Below are 13,448 nucleotides of genomic sequence, written 5' to 3' on the forward strand. Positions count from 1 at the left end.
GCTCCCGGCTGCCAACTCCGGGATCCAGGTGAACATCTGGTAACCTGACATTCTAGACCACTTACCGAAAGAAAGCCAAGCAGAACAGGCAGAATGTTTCTTTTTCCCTCCCTCCCTTCTTCTTCTTCTTCTTTTTTTTTTTTTTTTTTAAGATTTTACTTATTTGGGAGAGACAGAGATAGCAAGATAGTAAGAGAGAGCATGAGCAGGGAGGAGAGGGAGAAGCAGGCGCCCCGCTGAGCAGGAAGACCGATGTGGGGCTCCATCCCAGGACCCCAGGATCATGACCAGAGTTGAAGGCAGATGCTTCACCAATAGAGCCCCCTGGTGGCCTGGCAAAGTCCATTTCTTAAGACTAAACTTTTCTTTCATGTTAACTGATCTGAAACCCATGAGGGAATATAATTTTGGTCATCATATTCTGTTTTTCAGCTCCAGTTTTCTCAGATTTTCAAGATGGCTGTCAATTACATAACCTTTAAAAAACAAAGTTTTGGGCATAGTGCCCACGCCATTCTCTCTCTCGTGGTAATTTCACGCATCTGCTTGAACGGGCCTTGGCGTTCAAGTGGCGTTCGAAGTGACTCTGAAGGTGTTTCTGGACGAGAAGAGCATCTGGTTTGGCGGGCTGAGCCCTCCCCAAAACCGGTGGGCGTCACACAAGCCCTGGAAGGCCTGTCTGGAGAGAAAGGTGGAGGAAGAGGGACCGCCTCCCGCCTGACCCCTGAGCTGAGACATGGTCCTCTCCTGCCCTTCACAGCACTGCACAGGCCCTCCCCAGTTTGCAGCGGACATATGGCCTCCACAGAGCAAACTCCTTGAACATGCATGCAGACAGCACATGGAGTCAGTCCTGTCGAGCAGAGATGCGACGCTCCAGAAGCAGGGACCGTCGAGACCAGCACAGGCCAACAGCACCAAGAACTGATAACCAGGAGAACCAGGAGAACCTGGCAAAGGCCCACCATCGATTCAACTCCTTTAAAAGGCAGGACCTTTGCAGCAAACGTTGACTCTCCAGATGATGATGCTTTCACGTCTGACTGGATCAGAAGGCAACTGCCACCAAGTTCTGTCCAATTGATCTCTGAACAGGGAGAGCCCCCGCCCCACCCTGCCACCACCCACCACGGCCCGGACACAACGAATACTTGATCCTCATCTCAACTGCTCGCTCACAGGCTGACTTTGCATTTGGTTTATTAACAACTTATCCCCTTGTATCTTGTTTGTTGTGTGATTTTCTCAAGCACTTTGGTTTGTGTGATATATGAAGCCAAAATGACATATGCAATGAAACGTTATTGAGTTTGGGACCCTAAACCTGCTTTAGCCTTGCTTTACAACTGAATAAAGCTGACATTCTGGGAAAACACAACCCGTGTGTGCTCTTAGAGCGCTCACGACAACAGACACAGATCCCTGTACATGTGTCTTTGCAGCTTCTGCTCCTCTGGGAACTCCGACTGACACCCTAACAGGGAAGTAAAATATTGTCAGCCCACCCACCACAGGGACTAGCAGGTTCTTTTTTTAACAGTATTTTCATTGGCACATGGCGCTCTCCACCAAAGTGAGTTCTCACTCCAAGCAGACAGATGAACGCAGACGGTATACACATTCCCGCCAAACCTGTGGTACCGAACCCCAGGCCAGTCCCACAGGAGTTGTGCAGCTACAGGGGCCACGTGAAGCGGGATAAGGGAGTTAAGCTGTGTGGGTTCAGGACAGGGTGAAGCAGAGAATGGTGTGAGGGGTGTGTCCTTCAGACACTACCAACGCCTGTGGTGTTTTCATCATACTGTAGTAGACAACAGACCATCCACCATATGCTCATACAAATATTTTACATTATCTACAAAAAAGCCCCACACAACCCCCATAAAACCAAAAGCCAAGTAATTTTAGATTATAAATTTCCAGTCTGAAAGAATTTTAGGTAAGTTTTTCTTTTGCTTTTATTACAAGCATATAATATTAATTGGCAAAACACTGAGTACAAGCTTCACTATCATAAAATCAAAACATTTAAGCAATATTCCAAAAAAGATTTTAGACAAAAACTAGCCACCAATAGTACAAAAATTACACACCAACACAAAGCATAAAAAATGTAAACTTTCAAATTAAACAGTCAAAAATATGTATCTGCATTGTCATCTCAGTAAACCGTAACACGTGTGACGATCAGGCTAACGGTGGCTCACACCCCTGGACCCTTCATCATTTGGGGAAAAATGGTTTCCTTAGACCCAATTAAACTGTCGGAATAGACATTTACACTAATGCTACACACATTTTAGGGGACACTCAAACGTCAGTCCATCCTTCAGATGCGCTCATGGATGTGGTGACCCACACGCGATGCAGGTGGAGGGTGGGGGGGGGTGGGGTGTGCAGGCAGAGCCTCCTCGGTGGGCTGGTGGCCGGCTGCGCCACCTGGGTCCCTGCCTGGCAGGGACAGAACCTTTGCAAAATTATGGTTAGTGTGAATAATGGTTTTCTAATCTACTTATCCCAACTTCTGTAGTCTGTTGAAATACCAAGGCAGAGAAACCCACTGGCTTATCACGCAAAGGTCACACGTGATATGCTGGAGTGTTAATTATTTCCTGAGGAAACAGAGAAACTGGGTATTTTCTGATTTGGCTACCTGCGCTGTTTATTTTCAACATCTTGAGAGCGTATCTAATATTCACGTATAAAGTAGAAATCAGCGGGCTCGTTCCTAGAACAATCGATTCAATGACACATTTTAAAAAGCTCTAAAATGCCCGCCTGTGAGCTTTGAGGAAAAAATGAAACGAATTTCTAAAGACTTTACCACAAGGAAGCATCAGAGGCCGCAGGACCCGGAGGGCTGGGGCCAGAGGGGGAGTAGCACCATCCCACATATGGTCGATACGTGGTGGCATATCCAGGGCTGTGAGCATGCAGGGTCTGAAGACGGGGGACCTGGGGCGGCCACACAGCGCTTGGCAGCTGCCTGCCGGGTCATGCGCCCTCAGATGTTGTGGACAGGTGTTTTCGCACGGGGCACACACACAAACCATCCCCGAACAGCGTTCTTGGAACAACAGTGAGAAGGAAAAACCAAATAGCTGAATGCACATATTTTGAAATTCCACCGACATTCCCTTTCGATTTAGCAGAAGAGATGTGACATTACAATTTAAACAGATATCTAATAAATGAATCTTGGAACCTATCGCACAAAAGCATGAATGTTGCTCTTCATCTATACGAAACAAAAACATACAAATTAAAAGCTACTCAAAGTAAAAAGAAGAAGCTTGCAAAACATGTCACAATTTCATTTTATATGCCTGTAAATAAAGCTGGACCACGGAAACCAAACAATTGGATGGGAAAATATGATAGAAGGCTTAAAATAGAATAAATAATTTTATAAAGTTAAGTTTTCTTTTTTTTTAACCCCCCAAATCTTAAATTCAATATTATATATTCTATCTGAATTTTCTATCTTCATGAGAACTGCACGTAGTGAGCCCGTGTGCTGGGGAGCGGGTCCCACTGCCGGTGACAGTGACGCAGGAAGGTGACTGAACAGCACGTGTGTTATTACCAGCGTCAACAGTCGTGAAGACCACTTCACAGGAACTCCGTCTGTTACAAAAGAAACTGATCCTGGCTTGCATGCTGGAAAAAATGAAACTCAGCCTTTTGAGGTGAAATGAAAGCGTGCCAGTGGGGAGGGGACCACAGAAGTCGCCCCAGGACACGGGCTCTGGGCTCCCGGCTGCCGAGGGCTGTGGGTCCCTGGGGACGCCCTGCAGTGAAGACAGTCTGCATGAGGAATCTTAGAAAAATAGTAGGTCTGCAGCTGAGGTTTTGTCAGGGTAACACGATTACAAAAGGGGGTCACGGGTGGGTCAGCAGCCAGCCGTCGGTGTGAGCGCTGGCCCTGACCACCTCCACCTGTGTATCGAAATACATCCACTTAGCACCATAGCAAATTCAAGTGATTCCAAAGATAGCTACAAAGTCACAAATATCTATTAGGAGATTCTGACAGCGACACTCAGTCTGACCTGAACTGTGAGTTGATATCGTTTGAATTTGGATGCTTACACTGTGGGACCCTCCCCTCCACCGCCGCCCAGGAAAACAGCCGAGTTCCAACGCCAGAGCCCAGACCACACTGTGGTTAGTGTGGCTTCAGCAACAATGTGTATGTTGAGGTAGACAGGTCATATGCACTCATACACACCTACTCAGTGACCCTCGTGGAGCGACCCGCAGACGTGTTTCGGACGGACAGCAAGCTAGCGAACTGAACACGGCAAACAGCACCGGGGGTGAAGGGGCTTCAGGGAGGGGTGACTGGTGACCAATTCCTAACAGAACCTGCTTCGAGGCTTCTAAAAGGCCTTATGTTAGAATCACTTGGACTGAATTAATTTGAATGGTTTTCTTGTCACCAAGATTAGGTCTCACATATATAACAGAAAAGGAAACAGAAAAAACCCCACCATAACGTTCAAAGCAAATGTGAGAAGAAATTCCAGACAGGACGGTGACACATTCCATGAACAAAGGAGGTGGGTGGCTGCGGCTGCCTGGGGGGTGACTGAGGACAAGGGGGAGGAACCCAGAGCTCACAGACAAACGGACGGTGCGGGCAGATGGAGAGCACAAGGATGGCCACAGAACCCCAGAACACTATCACGACCCCGGAAAACGGCTGCTTTCTCCTGCTGCCTTTCCATGTTCCCAGTTACTGTTTAAAAGGGACAAATACTTATGTGCCGTCAGAGTTTATTCACTAATCCCACAAAAATGTTAACACTTGGGAGGAGAAAGGGGTAGACAAAATGTGTGCTGCCTGTGACTGGCATTTCAGGTCACCAAGGAACTTAAAGAGCAGCCAGCAGGCTCCTCCGAAGCTCGCTGGAGGGTACCCCCCCAACATCCCTGTCCACGGGGCAGCGTGGGGTGGACATGGCGGGAACCTCAGTCTGCATGCCCTGGGTGCCAGCCCTCCTCCGACTGACGGCACCGTCTCAGGGAGACCCCACACAATGCCACCACCTCTCTCTTCAGCATGATGAACCCGGGAAAGAATTAAGTGGGGAACTTAAGTCCCTGAAGGGTCAGAGCCCTACTGAACACCAGTCCCGTCTGAGAACAAGAACGGCTCTGCAAGCCAGCACTAAGCTGGCCAAGCCACCTCTGGTCTACCCTGTGGGGAGTGCCCGTGTTTGGGTAGCAGCAGGTGGAGCCCCCTGTCACCCTGGGGCCTCAGAACCCAGAGCCCCAGGCCAGGCAGGGGAGCTATGGGCTTGTCACGGTTCCTAACATGGTGGACGATGAAATACCACGGCAAACTCATAGAATTAATGGAATGGTTTTAAATTAACCCTTTATATACCTTCTGAGTCTTCAGGAAGCTAAAGGCAACATAAATATTGTCATTCACCATGGAGAGAGATTTTTCAATAACTTAGGAAGGGTTCAGTAAATGTACAAGAATTTTTGAGGCTTCGCATGAACCCTAATTCATAAACGCAACGGAAATGACCGGATTTCCAAGGCCCGGGAAGCAAGCACAGGTCGCCTGGCCACCGTGTTTACCATCTGGTCTGTGAGAGGCGCCCCTTCTGCCGCTGAGACTGTGAAGTGTTTTGTCGTCTTGTAACCGTGGTGCTGGTAGTGTCTTGCTGAGTGTGAATTCTCTCATACAAAAGTTATAAATACTCTCTATTCAGAAGTCTGGTCCCCACGACACCCGCAGGTGGCACGGAGGGCAGCGGAGCCGGCCCAGGGCCAGGCTCAGAGCAGGTCCATCTTGGGTCTGTAGTGGAGCAGGAGCGGCGCCTTCTGTAAGACAAAGTCAGAGAGTCAGCCACCAGCCACACGGACAGCCCCCCTTCCTGGGGTCCAGGAGACCTGGGACCCGTGCACACCTGCTGCCCCACCTGGTCCCACTAGCTGTCACCCCCACTAGCTGTCATGCCCCTCAAGTTGGGGTCCTGCCATCTGCTTCCTGCATCAGCGAGGGTCCCCCGCACCCTCTGAATGCAGCAGCCCACCACAGGGTGGTCAGGGGATGGTGCTTGTCCAAGACCCCGTGCAGCTGCAGCATGGATGGCAGCACAATGACTGTCTTTCACAATGCCGTGACAGTTACTTCTAAGCTCTTAGTTGAAAAATATGCACAGAAAAGTAGTTGCCATTTGCAACCAACAACCCAACTTTTCCAAAGTCTCACCTTGAATCTCCACCTTGTGACAACCACAAATTTGAGTGTGTGGTCCTTGCCCAGGATTTCCTCGTTGCATAAAATGTCCAGCTGGTGGGAGAAGAAGGCTTCAGTCAGGGTGCCAAGGGCACAGCGCTCGGCACATCTGCCCCTTGGGCCACGCTGGCTATGCCAGTTGGGCCACATGATGTCAGTCGCCTGTGGGGGATCGTGTCCTGTCTCCAGGTGGCACAGGTGGGGACTGCTCAGAAGGCCCCACCCCAACCCACCTGAGGGCCAGTAGCACCTGGTGCCTGGGGGAGTCCCCACTCATCATGGCCCCTCCAGGGCCCTCAGCTGTGGTTACCACACTGTGTCAGTCTCCTGGCCAAGTCTGTCCCTCTTATCTCAGTGGAAAAAGTAAATGGGCTCTTCAGATGGTCTTTTTCCTTCTTCTTTTTTTTTTTTTTAAATAAGATCGTATTTATTTATTTGAGAGAAGCATGCGGGTGGTGGGGAGGGCAAGAGGGAGAGAGGGAGAAGGAGAGAGAGAGAAAGAGAGGGAAAGGCAGACTCCCCACTGAGTAGAGAGCCTGATGTGGGATTTAATCCCAGGACCCTGGGATCATTACCTGAGCTAAAGGCAGATGCTTAATGACTGAGCCACCCAGTCGTCCCTTTCCTTTTTTTTAAAAAAAGACTATTTTTAGAGCAGTTTGAGGGTGAGAGCACCAAGGGGAGCAGAGAGAGATGTCCCATGCACCTTAGTCCCCCGTGAGCCACATCCACACCGGAGTGGATGCCCCTTACGGTGGACCAGCCTCCACAGACACGATACCATCACCCAGAGTTCACAGATGACATCGGGGTCCCCCCTGGCAGGGGACGTTCTATGGGTCTGGACGAGGGCATCAGGACAGGCCCCCACATGCCACGTGCTCCCCGTTTGCCCTCCTCTCCTCAGCCCCCGACCACTGCAGGTCTTGTCACTGTCCCCCTGGTTCTGCCTTTCCCGGGATATCCCACAGCTGGAGTCCTGCTGCGTCTTTCCTTAGTGACGTGCATTTAAGGTTCCTCCATGTCTCTTCACGGCTTGGGCGCTCGTTTCTCATGAACATGAGTCATAGGTCTGCGTGGAGCACAGCTAATTCACCCACTCACACATGAAGGACGTCTTGGTGGCTCTCAGGTTTTGGCGATTGTGAAGAAAGCTGCTGTAAACAATGGCGTGCAGGTTTTCGTGTGGACGTAAGGTTTCAGTTAATTCGGGGGGACCCCATGGAGTGGGACTGCTGGGCCACATGGTGAGGGTGTATTTAGTTTTGTAAGAAACAGCTAAATTGTCTCCACCAGCCGTGGACAGGAGTCCCTGTTGCTCCACACCCTTGCCAGCATGTGGTGGTCAGAGTTCTGGATTTTGGCCATTCTGACAGGTGTGGAGTGGTGTCTCATTGTTTGAATTTGTTTCCCTGATGACAAATGATGCTGACTCAGATGGTCTTTTAAACTGCTCCCTCAGGGCAAGGGGAAGAAGGCTCTTGCGTTTGCAGGAGGGCCGGGCTGGGGAGAACACTTGGGGAGGCCGCGGGTGGCTCTGAACCCCACCTCCCCCAGATAGGACCCTTCTACATGCCGACCCTCTGGATGACCTCATCATGACCCTGGGCTCCAAATGGCTCCACATGCCAAGGACCCCAACCTTAACCAGGGGCCCTGACACTCACCTCTTAGTTCACTTTCCACTGTGCGGGGGGCAGTGGCCACAGCAGCCTGTCCCCAGAGGTCATCCACCCAGGAGCACAGCCTGAACTTGCTCCCCACTTGCAGCCCCACCGGAGAGACCAGCAAATCATTTTGGCTATCTCAGTATCAGTCTCCACGGCTGCCCCGAAACCCCACTGCTGGGGAGTTGAAAACGACAGACTGAACCTCTCAGAGTCCCACCTGAAGCCAGTAGGCCACATCCCTCCAGCTCTGCTCCGTCTGCACAGCTTTGCACTAGCTCCAGGCCTCAGACTGCCTTCCGCCTCTCTTTGTGTGTATCAAGAGTTCATTCCTTTTTTTTTTTTTTAATGTGGTAAAATACACATAAAATTTACCATTTTATCGTTCAAAATGTTGCGAACAGCCCCACCCTCTACCTCCAGAACTTTCTCCTCTTCCCAAACTGCCCCCAAGAAACACTAGCTCCCCATCTCTCCCTGTCCCCCAGCCCGACATCCACCATGCACACTCTGTCTCTATGATCTGACTCCTCCGGGGACTCATAGAAGTGGGGTCACATAGTGTCATTCCTTTATGGTTGCTCATGTCACTGAGCACAGTGTCCTTGGGGTCCATCCCGGAGGGGGCAGGTGTCAGAATGTCCTTCCTGTTTAAGGCTGGAGAATGTTCCACTGTGTGGATTGTATGTCCATTTTGTTTATCTGCTCATCCATCCAACCATCCTTCTATCTCTCCATTAGCCTATCCTGTCTATCCTCTTATCCATCCATCATCTGTCCCTCTATCCATCCGTCTGTCCATCATCCATCATCCATCCATCGACCCATTCATCCATCCATCCTTCTCTCTATCCATCCACCCATCCGTCCATCCATTTGTCTGTCTATCCATCCTTCCATCTGTCAATCATCTATGCATCCATCTGACCGTCTGTCCACCCATCTGTCCGCAGACACTAGGGTGCCTCCCCGCCTCAGCTGTGGTGCATAACGCTGCCATGATCACGGTGGTGCCACCAGCATCTCATTAAGACCCCGCTTTCCATTCTCTGGGGAACACACCCAGATGTGGAATTGCTGGATGATACAGTGATTGTACGTTTAATTTTTTGAGGACCGTCCACACTGTTTTCCACAGTGGCTGCACCATTTTACACTCCATCACCTCCCCACCGAATGGTGCACAGGGTCCCGTTTCCCCATATCCTCACCATCTTTTACTTTCTTGTTATTCACTTATTTTTTTTACAGTAGCCATCCTAATAAGTATGAGGTAGTTCTCACTGTAGTTTTGATTTGTATTTTCCCTGACAGTGACACTGGGCACCCTTTCATGGCTATTGGCTGTATCTTCTTTGGAGAAATGTCTAAGCCCTTTGCCCATTTTAAAATCAGGTTGTACGATTTCTTTTATGCTATGTTTTAAGAGTTCTCTGTATATTCAGGATAGTAATCCATTATTAGAGGTATGGCTTGCAAATAATTTCTCACATTCTGTATAAAATTTTTTCATTTTCAGAAAGTCCAATTTGTCTATTTTTTAAATTTTGTGACTATGCCTTTACTGTCCCATCTAAGAAATCATTGCCAAATCCACTGTCATGGATTTTAAAAAGGTTTTGTCCTATGTGTTCTTCTAAGAGCTTTACTGTTTTAGGTCTGACATTTAGGTCCTTGATCTACTTTAAGTTAACTTTTGCATATGGTGTGAGGTAGGGATCCAACACCATTCTTTTGCATGGTGATGTTTTTCTAGCATCATTTGTTGAAATGACTATCCTTTCCCCACTAAGTGGTCCTGGTACCTTTGTTGAACATCACTTGACCACATACATAAGGGTTCATTTCTGGACTCTATTCAATTCCATTGATCTAGATGTCTGTCTTTATGTCAATATCACACTTTTTTACTAATGTAGCTTTATAGTAAAAGTTTTGAAATTAGGAAGCGTGGTTCCTCCAGTTATGTTCTTTTTCAGGATTGTTTTGGGTACTCAGGGTCCACCAAGATTTAATGAAATTTAGGATGGGTTTTTAAATTTTTGCAAAAAGATCGTTGGGATTTTGATAGGGATTGCTCTAACTATAGACTGTTTAGGTAGTATTAACATTTTAACAACATCAAGTCTTCCAATCCATCCACTTGGGATATGTTTCCATTTATTTATGCCTTCTTTAATTCCTTGCAGCAATTTTTGTAGTTTTTAGTGTATAAGTCTTTCACTTCCTGGGTTAATTCCTAAGTATTTTATTCTTTTTGATGCTACTGTAAATTCAATTTTCTTTTATAATTTCCTTTTCAGATTATTCATGGCTAATGTACAGAAATCCAGCTGATTTTTGTGTTGATTTTGTGTCTTGCCACCTTGCTGAATTAATTTATTAGTTCTAATGTGTGTGTGTAATCTTTGGGATTTTCTACATGTAAGATCATATCATCTGCATACAGAAATGATTTTAATTCTTCCTTTTCAATTTGGATGTGTTTTATATATTCTTCCTCCCTAACTGCTCTGGCTAGAACATCCAGTCCCATGTTGGATAGAAGTGGTGAAAGCAGCATCCCTACCTTGTTCCTGATCTTAAAGGAAACACTGTTAAGTCTTTCACCAGGGAGTCTGATGCTTGTAGTGGGTTTTCATATATGGCTTTTATTTTCATGTGTCTTCCATTCCTATTTTTTTTTTTTTTTTTAAATCATGAAAGGGTATTGAATTTTGTCAAATGCTTTGCAGACCTACATCAGTTGAAATGATCATGTAGTTCCCCTCTCCATCCTGTTGCTGGGACACATTACCTTGATCAGTTTTTGTATGTTGAACCACAGTTCCATTTCAGAAATACCCACTTAGTCATGGTATATAGTTCTTGTAACATGCTGCTGAATCTTGTTTGCTAGTATTTCATGGAGGATTTTTGCATCTGTGCTCATCATGGATGTTGGTCTCTAGTTTTCTTTTCCTACAGTGTCTCTGTCCGACTTTGATAGCAGGGTAAGGCTGGCCCCATAGAATGAGCTGGGAAGTTTCTCTCCCCTTCAGTTTTTGGGAAAAGTTGGGGAAGGATTGGTGTTAATTCTTCTTTAAGTGGTAGAAGTCACCTAAGAAGCCACCCGGTCCTGGGCTTTGCTCTCTTGGGCATTTCTGATTACTGGTTCAGTCTCCTTATCAGTCGTAGGTCTGTTCAGACTTTCTGCATCTCTGTGATGCAGTCTTGGTAGGTTCTGTGTTTCCAGGAATTTGTCTACTTATCTAGGTTATTCTATTTGCTGGCATATAATGGTTCACAGTGTTCTCTGACAATCCCTTTTATTTCTGTAGAATTGGTAATAATGCCTCTGCTTTCATTTTAGATTTTAATAATTTGTCTTTGTTCTTAATCCATTAGTCCAAAGTTTGTAAAAAAAATTTTTTTAAAAAATATGGTTTTTAGGGGCACCTGGGTGGCTCAGTTGGTTAAGGGACTGCCTTCGGCTCAGTTCATGATCCTGGAGTCCCAGGATTGAGTCCTGCATCGGGCTCCCTGCTTGGCAGGGAGTCTGCTTCTCCCTCTGATCCTCCCCCTTCTCATTCTCTCTCTCTCAAATAAATAAAATCTTTAAAAACCATATATTTTTAAAAGATTTTATTTATTTATTTGAGAGAGAGAGAGAAAACATAGAGGGGTGGGGGCAAGGGACAAGCAGACTCTGTGCTAAGCACAGAGCCTAATCCGGGGTTCAGTTCCACGACCCGGAGATCATACCCCAAGCCGAAATCAAGAGTCGGAGGCTTAACCAACTGAGCCACCTAGGCGCCCTGTCAACTTTATTGACCTTTTCAAAGAACTGCTGAATTTCTCTATTGTTTTTCTGTTTTCTATTCCATTTATTTCTGCTTTAATCTTTAGTATTTCTTTCTTTCTGCTAGATTTGTGTTTAGTTTGTTCTTTTTCCAGTTTTTCAAGTTGTAAATTTAGGTTGTAGATGAGATCTTTCTTGTTTTTAATGTAAGTATTGATAGCATCAATTTCCCCCTTCGCACTGCTTTGCACAGATTTTGGTAAGTTGTGTTTTCACTTTCATATTTCTCTAAGTATTTTCCAACTTCTCTTGGATCCATTAGTTGTTTAAGTGTGTTGATTAGGGGCGCATGGGTGGTATAGTTGGCAAAGTGTTTCCCTTTGGCTCAGGTCATGATCTTGGGGTCCTGGATCCTGGGGGGCTCCCTGCTTGATGGGGAGTCTGCTTCTCCCTCTCCCTCTGCTGCTCCCCCGCTCGTGTTCTTTCTTTCTCTCAAATAAATAAATAAAATCTCTTTTAAAAAGTGTGCTGTTTAATTTCCATAGTTTTGCGAACTTTCCAGTTTTCCTTGTTACCGATTTCTAACTTAATGCTGCTGTAGTCAGAGAAGACAGTTTGTAAGATATCTACCTTTTAAAATTGACTGAGGCAATTTGTGTCTGCTCTCCTCTTATAGCGACCTTTGCCACTGAATTTAGGGCCCAGCTGGATGATCTAGGATGATCTCTTCATCTCAAGATTCTTGACACACTGACGAAGACCTTTTTTCTAATAAAGTCATGTTCACATGTGTTGGGGGTTAGGAAATGGACATATCTTTTGGTGGGGGTCACCATTTAGCCAAGTATGATCTGCCTTCTGGTTCCTCAAATCCACATCTGTCCCATAAGCAAAATATGGCTTAGTATAAGTGCTGCTGCCTCAGGAAGGCTCCCCGAGAATCTGAGCCAAGGTACTCACTAGAGCTGCCAGCCATCAACCCCTGTGCATACCAGAGGTGTGGACTTTCATTCAATTCCCGTCATTTACCACAAAATACCTGGAAGTATTTTACCTTATTAACCTTCCCAACCGTTTCACCCCCTACCCAGCCAATAACCCATTTGTGAAATTACAGAACGGTGTTTCTCTTCGAGAGCAAGGCCTTTCATACATCTCAGCCTCTCCCTGCCATCCCCACTGCTGTCTCTTCTGTTAGGGGGCTCCCCATGCCCTCGTCTGGCCACACTGTGTCCCATCACACTATCTGGGAGCCCGCAAAACAAACCAAGATTTTTTTTTTCTGATTTAAAATCTCCAAAGATGTAAAAACAAAAAACCCCGAAGACCTTTAGAAGTATCAGTTCCACAAATGAGGCAAGATTTGCTACACTTTCTGTTTGCGGTATAACTATTACCTCGTTGAAAGACGAAAGGTTAAGTTTTTTGGCGATGAACTTCTTCAAGTGCAGGACTGTTGCTTGGGCCGAGCAGCGGATCCACTTCCGTTTCAAGCCCCGCAGTTTGCTGCTGTTGCACTCCAGACAGATGCTCACCTGGGAGAGAAAGACAGGCTGGCAGGCCTCCTGGGGCGAGGGGGGGGGGCGGCGGGGCGCATGCTATGTGGCTCAGAGGCTCTTGGAGAAGTTACTCATTCCAGTAAATGTGACAACACTGGCTTTGTGAAATCAGAAATCTGTTTTGGCCTCAACACTGTGGAAGAGGGCTTTACTTTAATTGTTATATACACATTATCTTAAAA

General features: G+C 46.9%; 1 protein-coding gene across 3 annotated transcripts in view; it reads right to left on the reverse strand.

Moving 5' to 3' along the window:
- Positions 1-1,933: 1,933 nt before the first annotated feature.
- The window catches only part of PCGF3 (polycomb group ring finger 3), a 52,672-nt gene continuing 41,157 nt past the window's right edge, over positions 1,934-13,448 (reverse strand). For all 3 annotated transcript variants that reach the window (XM_044268000.1, XM_044268001.1, XM_044268002.1), the window contains 3 exons: positions 13,105-13,242; positions 6,233-6,313; positions 1,934-5,841 (listed from right to left, as the gene is read on the reverse strand). In XM_044268000.1, the coding sequence (XP_044123935.1) occupies positions 5,794-5,841; positions 6,233-6,313; positions 13,105-13,242 (267 nt within the window). In that variant the 3' untranslated portion in view covers positions 1,934-5,793. The remainder of the gene's footprint in view (positions 5,842-6,232; positions 6,314-13,104; positions 13,243-13,448) is intronic.

Source organism: Neovison vison, chromosome 11 (assembly GCF_020171115.1).
Source record: "Neovison vison isolate M4711 chromosome 11, ASM_NN_V1, whole genome shotgun sequence".
NCBI lineage: Eukaryota > Metazoa > Chordata > Mammalia > Carnivora > Mustelidae > Neogale > Neogale vison.